The 19254-nt window shown below is 54.8% G+C and overlaps 1 protein-coding gene across 9 annotated transcripts in view; it reads left to right on the top strand.

Moving 5' to 3' along the window:
* Positions 1-4: 4 nt before the first annotated feature.
* KIF17 (kinesin family member 17) overlaps positions 5-19254 on the top strand; it is a 53138-nt gene continuing 33888 nt past the window's right edge. For 5 of the 9 annotated variants that reach the window (XR_004441058.1, XM_033227986.1, XM_033227990.1 and 2 more), the window contains exons 1-5: positions 266-590; positions 2697-2843; positions 4464-4565; positions 7648-7837; positions 13029-13481. Coding sequence is in view for 8 of the 9 variants with exons in the window: in XM_033227986.1 (XP_033083877.1) it covers positions 360-590; positions 2697-2843; positions 4464-4565; positions 7648-7837; positions 13029-13481 (1123 nt within the window). In the remaining variant the exon portion in view is untranslated. Of the gene's footprint in view, positions 718-2696; positions 2844-4463; positions 4566-7647; positions 7838-13028; positions 13482-19254 lie in introns of all 9 variants that reach the window. The other 4 variants (XM_033227988.1, XM_033227989.1, XM_033227993.1 and 1 more) reach the window with 4 other exon arrangements.

A 19254-nucleotide genomic window follows, 5' to 3' on the forward strand; every position in this document is an offset into this window, starting at 1 on the left:
AACCGCGAACGCCGAGGCGGTGAGCGTGCTGGCGGGCGGCTGGGGAGGCTCCGGGCTCGGGTCCTGCGGCGGCGCCTGCAGCGCAGATCCCCCACGTCCCCGCTCGGGCCGGGCCTCAGAAACGGGCGAGCCCGGGGGCGGGAGGAGGCGGCGGCCCCGGCTCGGGTCTTGCGACTCCCCGCTCCCCTCGGGGCGCCCCCCAAAGAGTCCCCCCCCCCCCCCCCCCGTCGCGGCCCCGCCCCCGCCGCAAGGCCCCGCCCCCCGTGGCTGGCGCTGGCCCTGCCCCTTGGCCCGGGCTGCTGGGGGTCCCCGGCGGGGCGGGGGTCGGCTCCGGTCCCGGTGGTCCTGTGCGCGGCGCCATGGCCTCCGAAGCGGTGAAGGTTGTCGTGCGCTGCCGCCCCATGAACCAGCGGGAGCTGGAGCTGCGCTGCCAGCCCGTGGTGACTGTGGACTGCGCGCGCGGCCAGTGCTGCATCCAGAACCCGGGCGCCGCGGACGAGCCGCCCAAGCAGTTCACCTTCGACGGCGCCTACCACGTGGACCACGTCACCGAGCAGATCTACAACGAGATCGCCTACCCGTTGGTGGAGGTGAGGGCGCCGGACAGGCCGCCCTCCAGGCCGCAGGGCATGAGGCCGCCCCGAGGATACCCAGGGGGCGGCGCTGCCCCCCAGCCAGGCGGAAAGGCCCTCGAGGGGCACAGGCAGACGGGAACAGGTAGGTCCGGAGGCTTTTGTCCAGGCGGGACACAACCACAGCCTGCCTCTGGTGTCGCCTCCAGGTCTGCACTGTCCCCAGCGCCTCCGCCTCCTGGGTTCAAGCGATTCTTGTGCCTCAACCTCCCAAGTAGGTGGGATTACAGGTGCTTGCCACCACGCCCGTCTAATTTTTGTGTTTTTAGTAGAGATGGGGTTTCACCATGTTGGCCAGGCTGTTCTCGAACTCCTGACTTCAAGTGATCTGCCCGCCAAGTGCTGGGATCATAGGCATGAGTCACCGCATCTGGCAGAATGGTGACTTTTTTCATCTTCCCTCACTGGCAAGTCGGGGCACACCCAGCCCTGTTTTGGTTACAGCATGCGTCTTTGCAGTGGAACTGGGCATAGATGCCATGTGGGCCCTTGGGGCCTCAGAGCAGTTCTCTGGGACGATGTGCTCACACAGGATCCACCCCAAGCCCACACTAAGGTCTAGAATTTGCAAGCTCATGAGCTCTGCAAGGACAGGAACTGTATCTACCTGGTTCACCACTTTGTCCCTAGGCTGAGCATAGTCCCTGTTGAATGAATAGAAACAGCGATGAACAAAGAATGACTTTGGGAACGGCACCGGGTTTCCCTCCTCTCTTCCTTCCAGGCCTCATCTTCCACCCCTCCCCCAGTACCTCCTGCTCTTCACACCTCACCTGTGTGGCTTTACTCAAGCTGTCCCCTCAGCCTGGAATGCCTTCCTCTTCCTGTCACCTGCCCAATTCTCCCTGTCTTTGCCGCCTGGAAAGCTGTGCTTTGTTCTTCCTGCACCATCCTGTTTTCACTTCTTTGTACTCCCCATCCCTGCTGGCTGCCTGGACTCTTGTCGCTGTGTGCCCGCCCCATAGCCCGCCACGAGAATCACCTGTGTGTGTCCAGCTCCCTCCATTGCAAGCGGACATTGGGCGATCACCTGTGTATGGCGGTGCTTCCTGTGCCAATGCACAAAAGAATCCCCATATGCACCCTGCGGGAGCCTCGCAGGTGCTGTTCTTACCCTTTAAGATGTTGATCCTTTTTTTTTTTTTTTTTCTTTTTGAGATGGAGTCTCACTCTGTCGCCCAGGCTGGAGTGAGTGGCGCGATCTCGGCTCACTGCAAGCTCCGCCTCCCAGGTTTACGCCATTCTCCTGCCTTAGCCTCCAGAGTAGCTGGGACTACAGGCACCCGCCACCTCGCCCGGCTAAGTTTTTATATTTTTTAGTAGAGATGGGGTTTCACCGTGTTAGCCAGGATGGTCTCTATCTCCTGACCTGGTGATCTTCCCGCCTCGGCCTCCCAAAGTGCTGGAATTACAGGCATGAGCCACCGCGCCCGGCCGATCTTTTTTTGTTTGTTTGTTTGTTTGTTTGGATGGAGTCTCACTCTGTCCCCCGGGCTGGAGTGCAGTGGCATGATCTCGGCTCACTGCAATCTCCCAGATTCAATAAATTCTCCTGCCTCAGCCTCCTGAGTAGCTGGGACTGCAGGAGCTCACCACCACACCCAGCTAATTTTTGTATTTTTAGTAGAGACAGGGTTTCACCGTGTTGCCCAGGCTGGTCTCGAACTCCTGACCTCAGGTAATCCGCCCGCCTCAGCCTTCCAAAGTGCTAGGATTACAAGCGTGAGCCACCCCGCCTGGCCTAAGGTTGCTCTTATCATCTTATCAATGTGCCTCAGTAAGGCCAGCCCAAGGGCACACAGTAAAGGTGGAGATGGATGTGAGTCCAGGGGGCCAAGCCCACAGCGCAGGCTCTTCCCCACCCACACACAGGGACAGCTTCTACCCCACCAGACAGTCAGCTCCTTGAGGACAGAGCTGGGCCTTGTTTATCTGCACACTCCAGTGCCATTGTTGGGTGGGGGGGACCAGGAAGGGCCCTGAGTCTGTGAGTTAGGGAGCCCTGTCCCGAGCCCTGCTGTGCCTGGTCCGCTGATCACGGGGTCCTGGCTTCCTCCCACTTAGGGCGTCACTGAGGGCTACAATGGCACCATCTTTGCCTACGGCCAGACAGGCAGCGGAAAGTCCTTCACCATGCAGGGCCTGCCGGATCCACCCTCCCAGAGAGGCATCATCCCCAGGGCCTTCGAGCACGTGTTCGAGAGCGTCCAGGTACGGGCCTCGTGGAGGAAAGGGGCAGGGCCAGAGCTGCAGCTGGGCCCCAGAGCACTTCTGACAGGTGGCAGGGACACGGGAAGTGTTCGGAGTCCGGCCTGACCCCGTGCGGGTGAGCAGGGAAGGCTCCGGGTTCTGAAAAGGTGGTGGGAAAAAACTTAAAACAGAGAAAATTCTGTCCATGCTTTTCTCGCGTCATTTTTGGCTTCTAACCCTTAGTGGAGCATTTCTTGTGGATCTGCTGACCCTGTGCACTGGGCCAGGAAGTGGTTGTAACGATCACAGCTTCCCTCTTTATTGAGCAATTGTTATGGACCAAGTCGTATGTGAAGCCCTTGGCATCCTTATCTCACTGAATCTCCAGCCTGACCCAGGAGGTAGCTGATAGCCCCATTTTTGAGATAGGGAGGTTGAGACTCTGAGCCTTTATGGGCCAGGTTGAGACTGGACTCTGAATTCATCCCAGTATCCAGGCTGCAGGTGAGAATTACCTGGTGACCATTTGTGGCAGTGCATGGGGAATGGCGGATGGGGATGACCCTGGTCAGCTGCAGTGTCGCTGTCACACCTGTGCCGCTCCCAGGACTCACCATGGTAGCCAGAGCAATATGTAGGGCCTCGGAGAGCTGCCAAGGACCAGCCCAGAGCCAGTGCTTGGCCCAGGCCTTCCCTGTGGCCTCAGATTTTTGTTGTTGTTTTTTGAGACGGAGTCTTGCTCTGTCACCCAGGCTGGAGTACAATGGCGTGATCTTGGCTCACTGTAACCTCTGCCTCCCAGATTCAAGCAATTCTCCTGCCTTAGCCTCCCAAGTAGCTGGGATTACAGGCACCCGTCACCACATCCGGCTAGTTTTTATACTTTTAGTAGAGATGGGGTTTCGCCAGGTTGGGTCTTGAACTCCTGACCTCAAGTGATTCGCCGGCCTTGGCCTCCCAAAGTGCTGGGATTACAGGCGTGAGCCACCACACCCAGCCAGGGTTTTTGTTTTTGGTTTTGTTTTTGAGATGGAGTCTTGCTCTTTCGCTCAGGCTGGAGTGCAATGGCACAATCTTGGCTCACGGCAGCCTCTGCCTCCCTGGTTCAAGCAGTTCTCCTGCCTCAGCCTCCTAAGTAGCTGGGATTACAGGCGTCTGCTACCACGCCTGGCTAATTTTTATATTTTTAATAGAGATGGGGTTTCGTCGTGTTGGTCAGGCTGGTCTTGAACTCCTGACCTCAGGTGATCCACCCACCTAGGCCTCCGAAAGTGCCGGGATTACAGGCATGAGTAGCGCCTGGCCCTGTTTTTTTGTTTGTTTGTGTTTTTTTTTACCCTGAATAGTGGGGAGGCCTCTGTTTCCTTTCCCATGAGGATTGTAGACAGAGCATTAGACAGCAATATGAAGATTATACAACTCAAAGAGGCCTGAGCACCCACCAAGCTGGAGACGAGGAGAGAGCTTGCCAGGAGGGCCAGCAGGGTGGGTTGGGTTGGAGACTCCTCTTGCCTCGACGTTCCTTCTCCTCCCATGATGTCCTGGTGGCAGAGGGCCCAGGGCCCAGGGCCCAGAGCCAAGCCTGGCAGCAGGTGGACTTGGAGCTCTGATGTCTAGATTCTTTCTGTGTGCTCCGTGCAGTGTGCAGAGAACACCAAGTTCCTGGTCCGGGCCTCCTACCTGGAGATCTACAATGAAGATGTCCGGGACCTCCTGGGGACTGACACCAAGCAGAAGCTGGAGGTGGGCACAGACCCAGTGTGGGCAGGTGGGGCTGGTAGGGGGGAGGTTGGCATTGGTGCTGCTCCCTCAGAAATACGGGAAAGTGTCCTGAGGGTGCCGGCACTGGGACACTGGAGTCGGGACATTTTTTTTTTTTTAATAAAAAAATTTTTTAGGCAGGGCACGGCGTCTCTTGCCCATAATCCTAACACTTTGGGAGGCCAAAGTGGGCGGATCATTTGAGGTCAGGAGTTCGAGACCAGCCTGGCCAACACGGTGAAAACCCATCTCTACTAAAAATACAAAAACTAGCTGGGCGTGGTGGTGCACGTCTGTAGTCCCAGCTACTGGGGAGGCTGAGGCAGGATAATCACTTGAACCCAGGAGGTAGGGGTTGCAGTGAGCTGAGATTGTGCCACTGCACTCCAGCCTGGGCAAAGCAGCGAGACCATTTTGAGACAGAGTCTCGCTGCGTTGCCCAGGCTGGCCTCGAACTCCTGGCCTTGAGCCTTCTACCTCAGCGCCCCAGTAGCTGGGACTGCAGGCATGTATCACCACATGCACCCAGCCACTTGGTGTTTTTTATGCGGGAGCCTGCAGCCTCCCACCTAGAGTTTTTCTACCACATTCTCTCTCCTAGTGCAGCTGAATCATAGCTCATCCCCCGGACAGGGAATCAGAGACAGGAGGCAACACAGGGTGTTGTTCCCACATGTGAGTCCCAGAAGGTCAGCCTGTGGGGTTAGGGCACTCTGGCCCCCTGCAAACCTTCTGCTAACCTGCACTGGAGCAGCAGGGAGCCCTCCTCCCCCTTCTCACTACCCTGGACCCTAGAAAGGCCTCAGTTACCCGGGCTTAGAGGGGCCAAAAGCTGGCAGCTGCGCACACTTGCTGCAGCTGAGCCACGGGCCTCAGGCCTATTGAACCAGCTGCCTTGGGGGCTGCAGTGACAGATGCACTCTCTGAAACACACTCCGGGGGCCACCGGGCTTTAGACACGCTCCCTCGAGGAGGATGTGCAGATGGCTCTCATGTAAACCTCCTGGCAGTCCAGGAGGAGGCACCTTTCTTATCCCTTATAATGACAGATGAGGAAACTGAGGCTCTATGTGCTTAGCTAAGTAAGACCAGCCCAAGGACACACAGTCAATAAAGAGTGGCGATGGGATTTGCTCCACAGCACACACTGTTAACCCGTGTTTAACAGAGGCCCGATTGTGGTTATAATCAGAGGTTATTACATCACTTAAGGCCAGCAAGAGGTTTGGGGAAGCAGAGTTCTGTGCCCTCCCCCTAGCCAGTGTAAACTACCATCCCAGAACCCAGCCCTGTACTACCTGATCTGGTGAGGTCTGAGGGGGCCTGTCCAGCGGGTTCTCCCCACCTATGTCCCGGCAAAGTGTCAAGGGCTCCCCTCCCTGTGGCAGCGATGGACACGTTCCTGCCATGCTCCCCTCTCTCATCCTTGCCGCATCCCAGCTGGTTGCCATGGTGACCCGGCTCTGGCCTCCGCAGCAGAGATGAGCAGTTACCAAGGAGCCTGGTGTGCAGCTGGGAGCTGTCACTCAGCGCCTCCCCAGGTGTCGGGGGTGGAGTGAGGTTGGGAGTGCTGTGGAGGGAGGACCCCTGAGGCCGTCACAAGTTTGGGAGCAGGGAGCCTTCCTGGGCTGGAAAATCTCGTGGCAGGAGACCTCTTGGGTGACGGGTTGTCTCCTCGGGTTGCTCAGGCCCGAGATGGCGACCTCATCCTTTTTGTAACTGAGCCCCTGCTGAGTACCCACAGAACTTTTTTTTAGATCTGTTCTCTTCCTAATCCTCATAATGATCTTGTAGAAATAGGAGTTATCATCCCCATTTTACGGAAGAGAAAATTGAGACCTAGAGAGGCAAATTAACTTCCCCAACCAGCAAGTCACAGAACGGGGTGCCCTCCGGCCACATGCAGCTCCATCCTCTGAGCTCCCTCCTCACAGCTGCCACCTGGGCCAAGACCCACCCTCTGTCATCTCAAGCTTCAGCCACTGCAGGATGCTCCGGCCTGTCTCTGTGCCTTGCCCCTGGAGCCTTCCATCGGCTGTGACCCCCACTAACAGCTGTGACCTTCACCTTCTCCTTTCTGGGTGTCAGTTACTCTTCTATTCCATGAAGCCCAGTCCCTTGGTGGGGCTTGGCTGTTTTTCCACGCTGCAGCAGATAGGACCACCCCTGACCCCCACCCATGCCCCTCCTACAGCAGGGGCCTGAGCCCACCTGGGACCCCCCTAAAGCTACTGGGAGCAAAGCAGCTGAGCCTCCTGTGGCTCTGACCTGCAGAGCCACTTGGCAGACTAATGCCTTTTGTCCTCATTCATTCTGCTCTTGTGCCAGAGTGGTTTTATTTCCTCTCACACTTGAAAAATACTGCATTTCACTGCTCTGTGTCTGCAACAAAATGACTTTGCTGCCTGGAAAACCAGCAGGGAGCCAGCAGATAAATTAATTTACTGCTGCCATCGCCCTGAGGGCTGGGGGCCTCCGGGCTGTGAGCCTGTGGGGTTCTGGGCAGCTAGTGGCCTCACCTGTGATCTGAGGGTTTGGGGATATTCCTGTTGTTCTAGAGCCACGGCGGAGGGGATATGGAGCCCTAGCAACAGGGCGAAAGGAGACAGCACTCGGGGCTCATGGGTAGCGACAGGCACAGCCCCTGGGATCTGAAGCTCCCTGACGGAAAACCGCCTTTGCAATCATAGCACTAACAGTGGCTGGCATCCATGGGGCACTTAGGTGCTGGCACCATGCTAAGCATTGTATGTGCCTTATTTTACGGATTCCTCCCCATATCCCTGTGAGATAGCTGTCTCATGCCCATTTTATAGATGTGGAAACTGAGGCTTAGGTTGTCACTGGCTGAAGGTCCCACAGCAAGTAGGAGGCAGGGGTAGGTCTGAGGCTGGCTGAGCCTGGAACACACCCCTCCCTGTGACAGGCGTGTGAGGTGCCAGCCTGCACTGCAGGAGGGCGAGGGCGGTCCGCATGGGGCCCTTCTCTCTGGTTCCTTGACCATCCCTGGTCCTAACCCTTGGGGGCTGGAGGTTCCACCCCTGACCCGTTTCTCTTCCCTCAGCTGAAGGAGCACCCAGAGAAGGGCGTGTACGTGAAGGGGCTGTCCATGCACACGGTGCACAGCGTGGCCCAGTGTGAGCACATCATGGAGACTGGCTGGAAGAACCGCTCAGTCGGCTACACGCTGATGAACAAGGATTCCTCACGCTCCCACTCCATCTTCACCATCAGCATCGAGATGTCTGCTGTGGGTATGCGAGCTGCTGCAGAGGGGGCGGGGGGACAGATGACCCAGCCACACTTCCACTCCCACTAGCCAAGGCATGCCACCTCTCGGGGTCGCAAGAGCCCCTGGAAAGTGGGAAGAGATGCTCTAACAGCCTGGAGGAAACCCAAGAGGATCCTTGGGATGCTGGGACCGTGTTCCCAGGATAAGCAGCAGCAACGACAGTAACACTGGGAGCCAACATTGAGCACTTACTGTGTGCCAGACAATTTTTATTTATTTTCTTGTTTTTTGAGACAAGGTCTCACTCTGTCACCCAGGCTGGAGTGCAGTGGTGATCTCGGCTCACTGCAACCTCTGCCTCCCAGGCTCGGGTGGTCCTCCCACCTCAGCCTCCTGAGCAGCTGGAACTACAGGTAAACCACCATGCCTGGCTAATTTTTTGTAGAGATGGGGTCTTGCTATGTTGCCCAGGTTGGTCTTGAACTCCTGAGCTCAAGCAATCCTCCCGCCTTGGCCTCCCAAAGTGCTAGGATTACAGGCGTGAGCCACTGCGCCCAGCCAATATGCCAGGTAATGTGTGTGCATTGTCTCACTTACTCCTTCAGCACTCCCATGAGGTGGATACTGAATCATCCTCATTTTACAGATGAAGAAATCGAGGTCACACAACTAGGAACTAGCGTCAGAGCCCGGCTTCTCTCCCGGGGTCTTCCTCTGGAGTGTGTGTCACTCCAACCCTGTGGATTCTCCTCTCTCTCTCTAACGTTCTCTACTCCTCAGTCATCTCATTATTATTTTTTTCTGGAAGAGCTTCTGAGAAAGCGAAGAGGAAGGAAAGAAACCCATGTTTATTTGGGGGCCCCTATTGGCCATCTGCAGTGCCAAACTCTTTATACCTTTCATTCCATTTAGAGACAGGCACTAGAATCCTCATTTTATAGATGAGGAAACAGAGGCTCTGAGAGGGAAAGTGATTTGCTTGTTCAAGGTCTTACTGCCGCTAACTGGTGGCGCTGGGATTTGAACCCGGGTCTCCCTGATGTCTGGGTTTTCCCATGAATACTGCAGCTGCCTCCAAGTTGTGGTCCATCATGACTAGAACTCCAAAGAACAGTGGGGCAGGAGGTGGCCTCAGCCCAACTGGGAACATAATTCTGGAGAGATCCCTGACCCAGGGATCAGGGTCAGGAATTAGCTGGGTGTGGTGGTGCATGCCTACAGTCCCAGCTACTTGGGAGGCTGAGGTGAGAGGATTGGTTGAGCCCACCGAGGTTGCAGTGATCTGAGATCGCACCACTGCACTACCCAGGGTCAAGGCCTGGGTAGATGGAACCTCCTGGACATATTGCCCAACCGGTGTGGTGACCTGGCCTTGGGCCAAGCCCCATTGCTTGCTTGGGTATGAGGCCATGAGTCTCAGTGTCCCGGGGGTGCTGATATGGGGAAGGCTGGGACCAGCGTGGTCACAGCCTCAATGCTGCAGCTTGGGGAGGTGCAGAGACCAGGGCAACTGAGGACAGATCAGGAGGGAGGAGGGGGGAGCGGGTTTGGGGGGGCACCTCTTGGTCTTTGCAGGAAGGTTTGAAGGATGAGGCAGGCCGGTTGCACATTCACCTTATAAAATAATGTGAGCTCAGTGATGATGGTAAGAAAGTAGGGAATGGGGCCGGGTGCGGTGGCTCAAGCCTGTAATCCCAGCACTTCGGGAGGCCGAGACGGGCGGATCACGAGGTCAGAAGATCGAGACCATCCTGGCTAACACGGTGAAACCCCGTCTCTACTAAAAATACAAAAAAAAAAAAAACCTAGCCGGGCGAGGTGGCGGGCACCTGTAGTCCCAGCTACTCCGGAGGCTGAGGCAGGAGAATGGCCTAAAACCTGGGAGGCGGAGCTTGCAGTGAGCTGAGATCCGGCCACTGCACTCCAGCCCAGGCGACAGAGCAAGACTCCGTCTCAAAAAAAAAAAAGAAAGTAGGGAATGGTAGGGAACAGTTACTCATGGTTCTGACACCTAAACACCACTAACATTTAAGCATTATACTAATATATAATAATTATTTATATTTATAATATAATTATTTATATTATGTTTATTTATATATAAATATACAATATATATACACACACATATATACACATTGGTTTGTTTGTTTGGTTTTTTTTCTGAGACAGCTCTGTTGCCCAGGCTGGAGTACAGTGGTGTAATCTCAGATCACTGCAACTTTGGTCTCCCAGGCTCAACCAGTCCTCCCACCTTAGCCTCCCAAGTAGCTTGGAACTATAGGCATGCACCAGCACACCCAGCTAATTTTTATGTTTTGTAGCAACAGGATCTCGCCGTGTTGCCCATGCTGGTCTCAAGCTCCTGGACTCAAGCAATCCATCTCAGCCTCCCAGGCATGATTAAACGCATGAGCCACTGCGCCCAGCCCATATTTTCTTTTGATCCTTTTCTTCCTATGAATGTTTTAAACACAACTGAAATCTTATGCCATGGTTTCCCCTGGTTCCATCTCCCTTGCCATCACTAAGCATTTCTGCATGTTACTGTCACCGTGTCTTCATGACCATGTGTAGTGGCCTGGCTCATGACCTTTTCCAGCCCGTCCTTGATCAGTGGTTTCCAGTTTCCCCGTGCTGGAAGTCATGCCATGATGGACATCTGTGTGCACAAAGCTTTTTCTCATCTGAGAGTCATTTCCTCAGACTCGGTTCCCTGGAATGGAGTCCTGGAGCAAAGATAACACACGTGGTTAAGACTCCTGTTCCGTTCTGCAAAGAGCTTCCCAAAGGGGCAGCACCAGGTTCCTTCCTGTCCTATTTTTAGAGACAGGGTCTCACTCTGCCACGCAGGCTGGAGTGCAGTGGTGCAATCATAGCTCACTGTAGCCTTGAACTTCTGGGCTCAAGCATTCCTCCCATCTCAGCCTCCTGAGTAGCTGGGACCACAGGCACACGACACTACACACCCAGCTGTTTTTGGTGTGGTTTTTTTTATGTTTTCTTTTCTTTTTCTTCTGAGTCAGGGTTTTATTTTGTTGCCCAGGCTAGAATGCAGTGGCACGATCACAGCTCACTGCAACCTTAACCTCCTAGGCTCAGGTGATCATCCCACCTCAGCCTCTGAAATAGTTGAGACCACAGGCATGCACCACCACACCTGGCTAATTTTTTTTTTTTTTTTGAGACAGAGTCTCGCTCTGTCGCCCAGGCTGGAGTGCAGTGGTGCAATCTTGGCTCACTGCAAACTCTGCCTCCCAGGTTCACACTATTCTCCTGTGTCAGCCTCCCGAGTAGCGGGGACTACAGGCGCCCACCACCATGCCTGGCTAATTTTTTGTATTTTTAGTGAAGACGGGTTTCACCATGTTAGCCAGGATGGTCTCGATCTTCTGACCTCGTGATCCACCCGCCTCAGCCTCCCAAAGTGCTAGGATTACAGGCGTGAGCCACCGCGCCCTGCCCTGGCTAATTTTTTTGTTGTTGTTGTTAGAGAAGGGGTTTCACCATGTTGCCCAGGCTGGTCTCGAACTCCTGGGATCAAGCAGGAGTTGCAGTGAGCCGAGATTATGACACTGCACTTCAGCCTGGGCAACAGAGCAAGACTCTGTCTCAAAAACAACAACAACAGGCCAGGGGCAGCAGCTCACACCTGTAATCCCAGAACTTTGGGAGATGGGCAGGAGGATCACTTGAGACCAGGAGTTTGAGACCAGCCTGGGCAATATAGGGACACCCAATCTCTAGAAAGAAACAAATTAGCCAGGTGTGGTGATGTACACCTTCAGTCCCAGCTACTCAGGAGACTGAAGCAGGAGGATTGCTTGAGCCTAGGAGTTCGAGGCTGTATTGAGCTAGGATTGCACCACTGCACTCCAGTCTGGGCAACAGAGTGAGATCCTGTCCCAAAGGCAAAAAAAAAAAAAAGGCCGGGCGCGGTGGCTCAAGCCTGTAATCCCAGCACTTTGGGAGGCTGAGACGGGCGGATCATGAGGTCAGGAGATCGAGACCATCCTGGCGAACACGGTGAAACCCCTTCTCTACTAAAAACTACAAAAAAAACTAGCCGGGCGAGGTGGCGGGTGCCTATAGTCCCAGCTACTCGGGAGGCTGAGGAAGGGGGTAAACCTGGAGGCGGAGCTTGCAGTGAGCTGAGATCTGGCCACTGCACTCCAGCCTGGGCGACAGAGCGAGACTCCGTCTCAAAAAAAAAATAAAAATAAAAAAAAAAAGAGACGTCCTACTGAGGATAATAGACTGGGGCCTACAGCCCAGAGCGGCTCTGTCAGTATTTCAGGTCACAGTTTATATACAGGTGGTGAAGGCAGCACCTGCAGAATAGCATCTGACTTGCTCAGAATCACATCAAGGTTTGGGTGCAAGAGCACATCTGGTGATAGATTCCAGAGGCTTCCTCACAAACCCTGGCAGACATTATCTCATGTGTAGGAAAAGGCATGGCCTAGGGTCTGTCTTTAAGTGAGGTGGTGACTCAGCCAGAGACGTGGGGAACTGTAGACTCCATTCAGTTTTGTCTTCAAAGCATATCTGCGGAGCTCTGCACAGCTCTGCACGTTGGCACAGAGGCAGCGGCTTTGTGAGCTGATTATGCTGGCAAGTGGAAAAGAGCAAACGTGGCTTCTGACATCTGCCGCTTTGTCTCACAAACCCTAATGGGGTCTCATTTTGTTGATGTGGGGAATTGAGAATCTGGGAGATAGGTGGCTCTGCTACTGCCACACAACAAGGAGAAGACAGGACTGGGTTGGGAACCGGGTCCAGGAGTCTCCAAAGCAGATGTTTTCTGTGTTGAGTGACATAACTCCCTGGCGATCCAGCCACACCCCTGTCCTTCTCCACCTTTGACCTTGCAGGAAGCCTTCGGGAGCTGCTGTGGCAGCCAGAGGCCCTGTTGCACTCAGAATGGTCTCCAACTCCAACCCCTGCTCCTGGAGACAGCCTGCCCTGGGTTCTGATGGTGGCTATAGCTTTTAGCAGCTGTGTGACCTTGGGCAAGTTCCATGCCCTCTCTGAGCCTCAGTCTACCCATCTGTAAGATGAGCCCAATAATAGCACCTGCTTCCTGGGGCTCCTGTGCAGCTGAGGGGAAACCCTCGGTGGGCAGACATTGAGCACCCAGTGCCTGGCACTGATTGCCCTCGATACATAGGGCTCACCCAAGGCCCTCGCCCCTCTGCCTGGTCTGTCTGCAGATGAGCGGGGCAAGGACCACCTCCGGGCGGGCAAGCTGAACCTGGTGGACCTGGCGGGCAGCGAGCGGCAGTCCAAGACCGGGGCCACGGGCGAGCGGCTCAAGGAGGCCACCAAGATCAACCTGTCGCTGTCGGCGCTGGGCAACGTCATCTCGGCGCTGGTGGACGGGCGCTGTAAGCACATCCCCTACCGTGACTCAAAGCTGACGCGGCTGCTGCAGGACTCACTGGGTGGCAACACCAAGACGCTGATGGTGGCCTGCCTGTCGCCTGCGGACAACAACTACGATGAGACACTCAGCACACTGCGCTATGCCAACCGGGCCAAGAACATCAGGAACAAGCCACGCATCAATGAGGACCCCAAGGACGCGCTGCTTCGCGAGTACCAGGAGGAGATCAAAAAGCTCAAGGCCATCCTGACACAGCAGATGAGCCCCAGCAGCCTGTCAGGTGGGACCATGTTGGGGTAGTGGCGGGAGGGCCGGGTCCCCAGGAGAAAACTTCCTCCCCTCCGTTTTCTCGCCTCCAACTTCCCATCTAAAAGACAGTGGCAGCGGCATCCTCCCGCCCCTCAGCCCCATGTGAGCGCAGGGCCCTGGTTGGAGATGGCCCAGATGGTATCTGCTTGTCAGTGCCCTGGGAGGAGGGCAGTCTGTCTGGCCTGTCCCATCTGATGCAGGCTGTCGCCCACTCCCTGCCTCTGATCTGCTCATCCATTATCCCCACCCCCCGCACCCCCCGTCTGCTGCTGTCCGTGGCATTGTCGCAATGCGTGTTCGCTGCTCAGCGGCTGGCAACTCGCTCCCCACAGCCGCATCTGCTCTTCACGGGCACCTCGTTATAGCAGCTTGTGCGCCCCGGCATTTGCCTGTCACCTGGCAGGTGGAAATCCACACCTGGAGCATTGGCCTGAAGGGGCTTTGGAATTGAAGGAGTCTTAAGATTTTTTTTATCTCAGAAGCTCTTAGGGAAGGGAACACAAAAAACCTTGTGTCCATCTGTCCATTCATCCCCCTCCCACCCACTTTCCTCTCCATCTGTTCATTCTACACACACCCATTCACCTACCCAGTCATCCACCCATCTGCCCATCCTCCCATTTACCCATTCATCCACCCACCTTTTCGTCCACCTACCCACCTTCCTACCCACCCCATTATTTATCCATCTGCACAGTCCCCCATCCACCCATCCACTCACCCACCTATATATCTATCCATCCATCCATCCATCCATCCATTGATCCTTCCATCCTTCCATCTACTCATCCCTCCCTCCATTCCATCAATCCATTTCTTCCTTCCATCCATCCATCTACACAGCCACCCACCCACCCATCCATTCATCCATCAATCCATTCACTGACCCTTCCTTCCTTTCTTCCATCCATTCATCTGTCATCCATCCATGCGTCCATTCATCCATTGATCCTTCCTTCCATCCATTTGTCCATGCATCCATCCATTCATCAATCTTCCTTTCATCCACTCATCTATTCATCCAGAGATGCTTTCTTCCTTTCTTCCTTCCATCCTTCCGTCTCCCATCCATCTTTCCATCCATCCACCCACTCATCCATTCATCCATCCATCTCCATCCTTCCTTCTATCTACCCACCTACCCATCTTCCATTCATTTTATCTACCCATCCATTCACCCATTCTAATCACCCACCCCATCCACGCTATCATCCATATATCCACCCATTCATTCACTCCATCCTATCATCCATTCTTTTATCTATTTTTCCACTCGCCTGCCCATCCATCCATGCAAGGTTCCCTGAGCTGCTCCTCTGTGTGTGGACCTGTGCTGGGTACTGGATACACAGAGATGAATCAGATGCAGGCTGTGCCTTGTGGGGTACCTAATCTCCTGAGGAAGAAGGACACTCCAGCAGACCATCACATGCAACCTGACACACTCTAGGGCAGACAGCTGTACAGGGCAGAAAGGAGTGCATGGTCAGCCAGGTCTGTCTGTGGTGGGATAATGTCAGTGAGGGAAGGCTTCCCGGAGGAGGCAGTAATTGAGCAAAGTCTTGGAAGAGGAGACATTTCCTTGTTAGGATAAGAGTGTCCAGTGTGTGCAGAGATGCGCAAAACTCTAAGGTGCATTTGGGGAACTACAAAGCCCTCCGCTGGCTGCCTTGGGTGATGGGAGGTGGTCAGGCAGGACTGGGGTGGAGAGGGCCTTGAACACCGTTGCAAGGCATTCCACCTCAGCCATCTGCCTTCCTCCTCTTTCCCTACTCCTCACCCCAACCCTACTCACTCCCAAGATTGGTAAGGGGGAAGACAAGAATGGTGAGGGTACCAGGAGGGAGTGGGGGAGGCTAGGCCTGCGGCCCCCGCACCCAGCAGCTGACACCTATGCAGCCTTCCAGTGGTGACGGAGGCAGTCCCCAGGGTAGAGGCTGCTAGCATCCCTTCTCCCTGGATGAGGAGCAAGGAGCCCAGCCAGCAGAGTGACTGGAGTGGTGCTGGGTGGATAGCTGAGGGCTGAGCAGTTATCACCGGCTCACCTCCCAGCTCCGCAGACAAGCAACTCAGCCACTGAGAACCTCAGTCTCTTCATCTGTAAAAGGAACATCATAGCGATACCCACCTTGTGTGTGCTGTGAGGCAACTGGGAAAATTGCCTGAGATCATGCATGTGTGGGCTCAGCACGAGGCCTGGCACGGTGGGCTCCAGAGACAATGCGTGCTGCCTTCACTTTGGAGCCGGGCCTTGAGACCAGGCGTGCCTGACCCAAAGCTGCCTGTGTTTGCCCCGCCCAGGACTCACTTTAGGCATTTCCCCCTTAGCCCTTGTTCTCCCTCTAGCATATCCCTCTTTTTCTGTTTCAACAAAACTTGAAAAATCCATCTACTTTTACCAGTCCCAGTTTCTCTCCCTCCACTCTCTCTTGCCCCTACCCAGGCAGGCCCTGTCCTGGCCCACTGATGCTGTCCTTGTCACCTATGGCCTCCTGTTGTGGAGCACAGTGACTGTCCTGGGGCAGGCCTCACCTTGCCGCCTCAGCACCAGTTGGCTCAGCAGACCCCCTCCCTTCATGAGAGCTTTGCTTCTTACATGCCCTCTGCCCTGGCTCCCCGTATGCCCTCTGCCCTCAGTCCCCTCCTGCCTCCCCACCCACCTCTCCTCAGTTCCCAGGGGCAAGTCCTCCCTGCTCCCTGGTCTCCTAACCCTGGGCTGTCCTGGGCTGGTCCTCTGCTGTCCTCTCTCTGCATTCGCTGCTAAGGTGGCTTCACCTGGGTCCCTGGTGTTACCACCAACTCTGCGCTCCCGACTTGCCCACATGCACCTCACAGCCTGGCCATGCAATTTGTGTTCGTGTCTTTTTTTTTTTGGGACGGAGTCTTGCTCTGTCGCCCAGGCTGGAGTGCAGTGGCGCGATCTTGGCTCACTGCAACCTCTGCCTCCCGGGTTCAGGCCATTCTCCTGCCTCAGCCTCCCGTGTAGCTGGAACTACAGGTGCACGCCACCATGCCCAGCTAATTGTATTTTTGATAGAGATGGGGTTTCACTGTGTTAGCCAGGATGGTCTTGATCAGGACCTCGTGATTCGCCCACCTCAGCCTCCCAAAATGCTGAGATTACAGGCGCGAGCCACCTTGCCCAGCCTCGTGTCTTAATTTATAAAGGTGACTGGGTGACAGCACAGAGAGGTCAGCGCCACTGAAAGGAAAGTTCACTGTGACTCACAGTGCTCCTGGGAACCCAGGGTCCATCACGCCCACGGGGCCATAGGGAAGCACCAGCATTGGTCTGGAGGGAGAAGGGAGTGGGGCCCGGGCCACAGCCTTTACTGGGCTTCCTGTGGGAAAAGCACGGCAGGGCCTGGGAGGCGGATTGGGACCAGCTGATTTGAATAATTCTGGTAGGTTTTGGGGTCAAGGGGCTGTTCCTTGTTGTCTGTGCCTGGCCCTGGGTCTGTTCAGGGCAGGGGGAATCTTGGCCTGGTGTGAGAGTTATATACAGCAGGTGGCTTGGGGTGTGGACTCGGGCTCGGCTGGTTTATATACCAAAGATGGACTCACTGACTCGTGGTTTACGGTTTCTAGGAATTATCTAGCCCTGAAGGGCAGTCTAATCCTGCCCAGCAAGTCCTTCAAGATAACAGAACATCATGCAATGTAGAAAAAAAGTAAAACATGCTATCCATGTCCCCTGAATTCCGGATTTGAATCTGCAGCTGTGTAATAAGCATTTCAAACCCAACATGTCCCACTGTCAACTCGATGGGCCCCCAAATCTCCTAGGCATGCTTCCCCCCAACAGCTGAGGGCGGCAACTCGGGTGTTCAAACCAGGCACCTTGGGGTCACCCCTGGCTTCTCACTTTCTCTCAAATCCACATCCAGTTGGTCAGCAGCTCCTGCCACCTCCACCTTCAAAACTGGCTACAGCCTGGCCGGGTGCAGTGGCTCATGCCTATAATCCTAGTACTTTGGGAGGCCGAGGTGGGCAGATCACTTGAGGTCAGGAGTTTGAGACCAGCCTGGCCAACATGGTGAAGCCTCGTCTCTACTAAAATAGAAAATATTAGCCGGGCGTGGTGGTGTGTACCTGTAGTCCCAGCTACTCGGGAGTCTGAGGCAGGAGTATCACTTGAACCTTGGAGAGGGAGGTTGCAGTGAGCCGAAATTATACCACTGCATCTAGCCTAGGTGACAGAGCAAACACCCCATCTCAAAAAAAAAAAAAGAAAAGAAAAAGAAAACACTGGCTACAGCCTGTACACTGCTGCCCTCCAGCCTGAGTTTCTGCACCACCCACCACGGGTCTCCTAGCACCTGCTCTGGTTCCCCTCAGTGCACTCTCCACGCAGCAGCCAGGGAGAGCCTGTTCAAATGCAAGGCCTGTGACTGCCCTGTGCACACCTGCTCCGTTCAATCCAGAGTCACAGCCAAAGCCCTCACCCAGCCCTCCACAGCTCTCACAATCTGGCATTATCCCTCTTGGACTTCTCTGCCTGTCCTGTCCATCACTCCCTCCCCTCCAGCCACACTGGCCTCCTGGCTGGGCCAGGAACAGTGCAGGCTCACAACTGCCTCAGGACCCTCGCACTCACCACTCCCCCGTCTAGCAAGCTCCTCCTGTGCCTGCCCTCTCCTTGCTGCTTCCTTCATGCCTTGACTAAAAGGCCTTCAATAAATAAGCTATTTATTTATTTATTTTTGTAGATGGAGTCTTGCTCTTTCGCCCAGGCTGGAGTGCAATAGCACCATCTCAGCTCACTGCAACCTCTGCCCACCCGGTTCGAGCAATTCTCCTGCCTCAGCCTCCTGAGTAGCTGGGATTACAGGCTCCTGCCACCATGCCCGGCTGATTTTTGTATTTTTTGGTAGAGACGGGGTTTTACTATGTTGGCCGGGCTTGTCTTGAACTCCTGACCTCAAGTGATCCGCCGCCTCAGCCTCCCAAAGTGCTGGGGTTACAGACATGAGACACTGTGCCTGGCCTAACACACTAAATGGCAACTTGGGCCAGGCAAGGCAGCTCACACTTTAATCCCAGAACTTTGGGAGGCTGAGACGAGAAGATTGCTTGATCCTAGGAGTTTGAGAGCAGTCTGGACAGCATGGTGAGACCCCATTTTTACAAAAAAATGAAATAAGATTAGCTGGGCATGATGGTGTGTGTCTAGTCCCAGCTACTCGGAGGCTCAGCTGGGAGGATCAGCTGGGAGGATCATTTGAGCCCAGGAATTTGAGGCTTTGGTGAGTTATCATCCCACCACTGCACTCTGGCTTGGGTGGTAGAGCAAGACCCTGTCTCAATAAATAGATAAGTAAATACATTGCAACCCTTCTAACTGCTTCTAACTCCCAAGCACCTTCCCTACTTGCTTTTTCTTCTCAGTGCACATCACCTTGTAACGTGTTACCCATTTTGCTTATTTATTTTGATGGGAGGTGGTCAGGCAGGGCTCAAGTGGAGAGGGCCTTGAACACCACCACGAGGCATTTCACCTTGTCCGTCTGCCTTTCTCCTCTTTTTCCCAGTGGAAAACTCAGCATGGGTGTGGAGTTTTGTCTTTGTTCAGTGCCGCATCTTCAGCGTCTAGAACATCGAGGTGCTCCATAAATATTTGTTGGGTGACTAACAGCCTTTTACATGGAGATGTGTTTGAAATAAGCTCAATACTTTAAAGTCTTTTTGAATGACCATGAGGTCGTCTTTTTACAGATTTCCATTTAATTCCTGCACACCATCTG

The sequence above is a fragment of the Trachypithecus francoisi genome, unplaced genomic scaffold, assembly GCF_009764315.1.
Source record: "Trachypithecus francoisi isolate TF-2019V2 unplaced genomic scaffold, Tfra_2.0 Lachesis_group12, whole genome shotgun sequence".
Taxonomy (NCBI): domain Eukaryota; kingdom Metazoa; phylum Chordata; class Mammalia; order Primates; family Cercopithecidae; genus Trachypithecus; species Trachypithecus francoisi.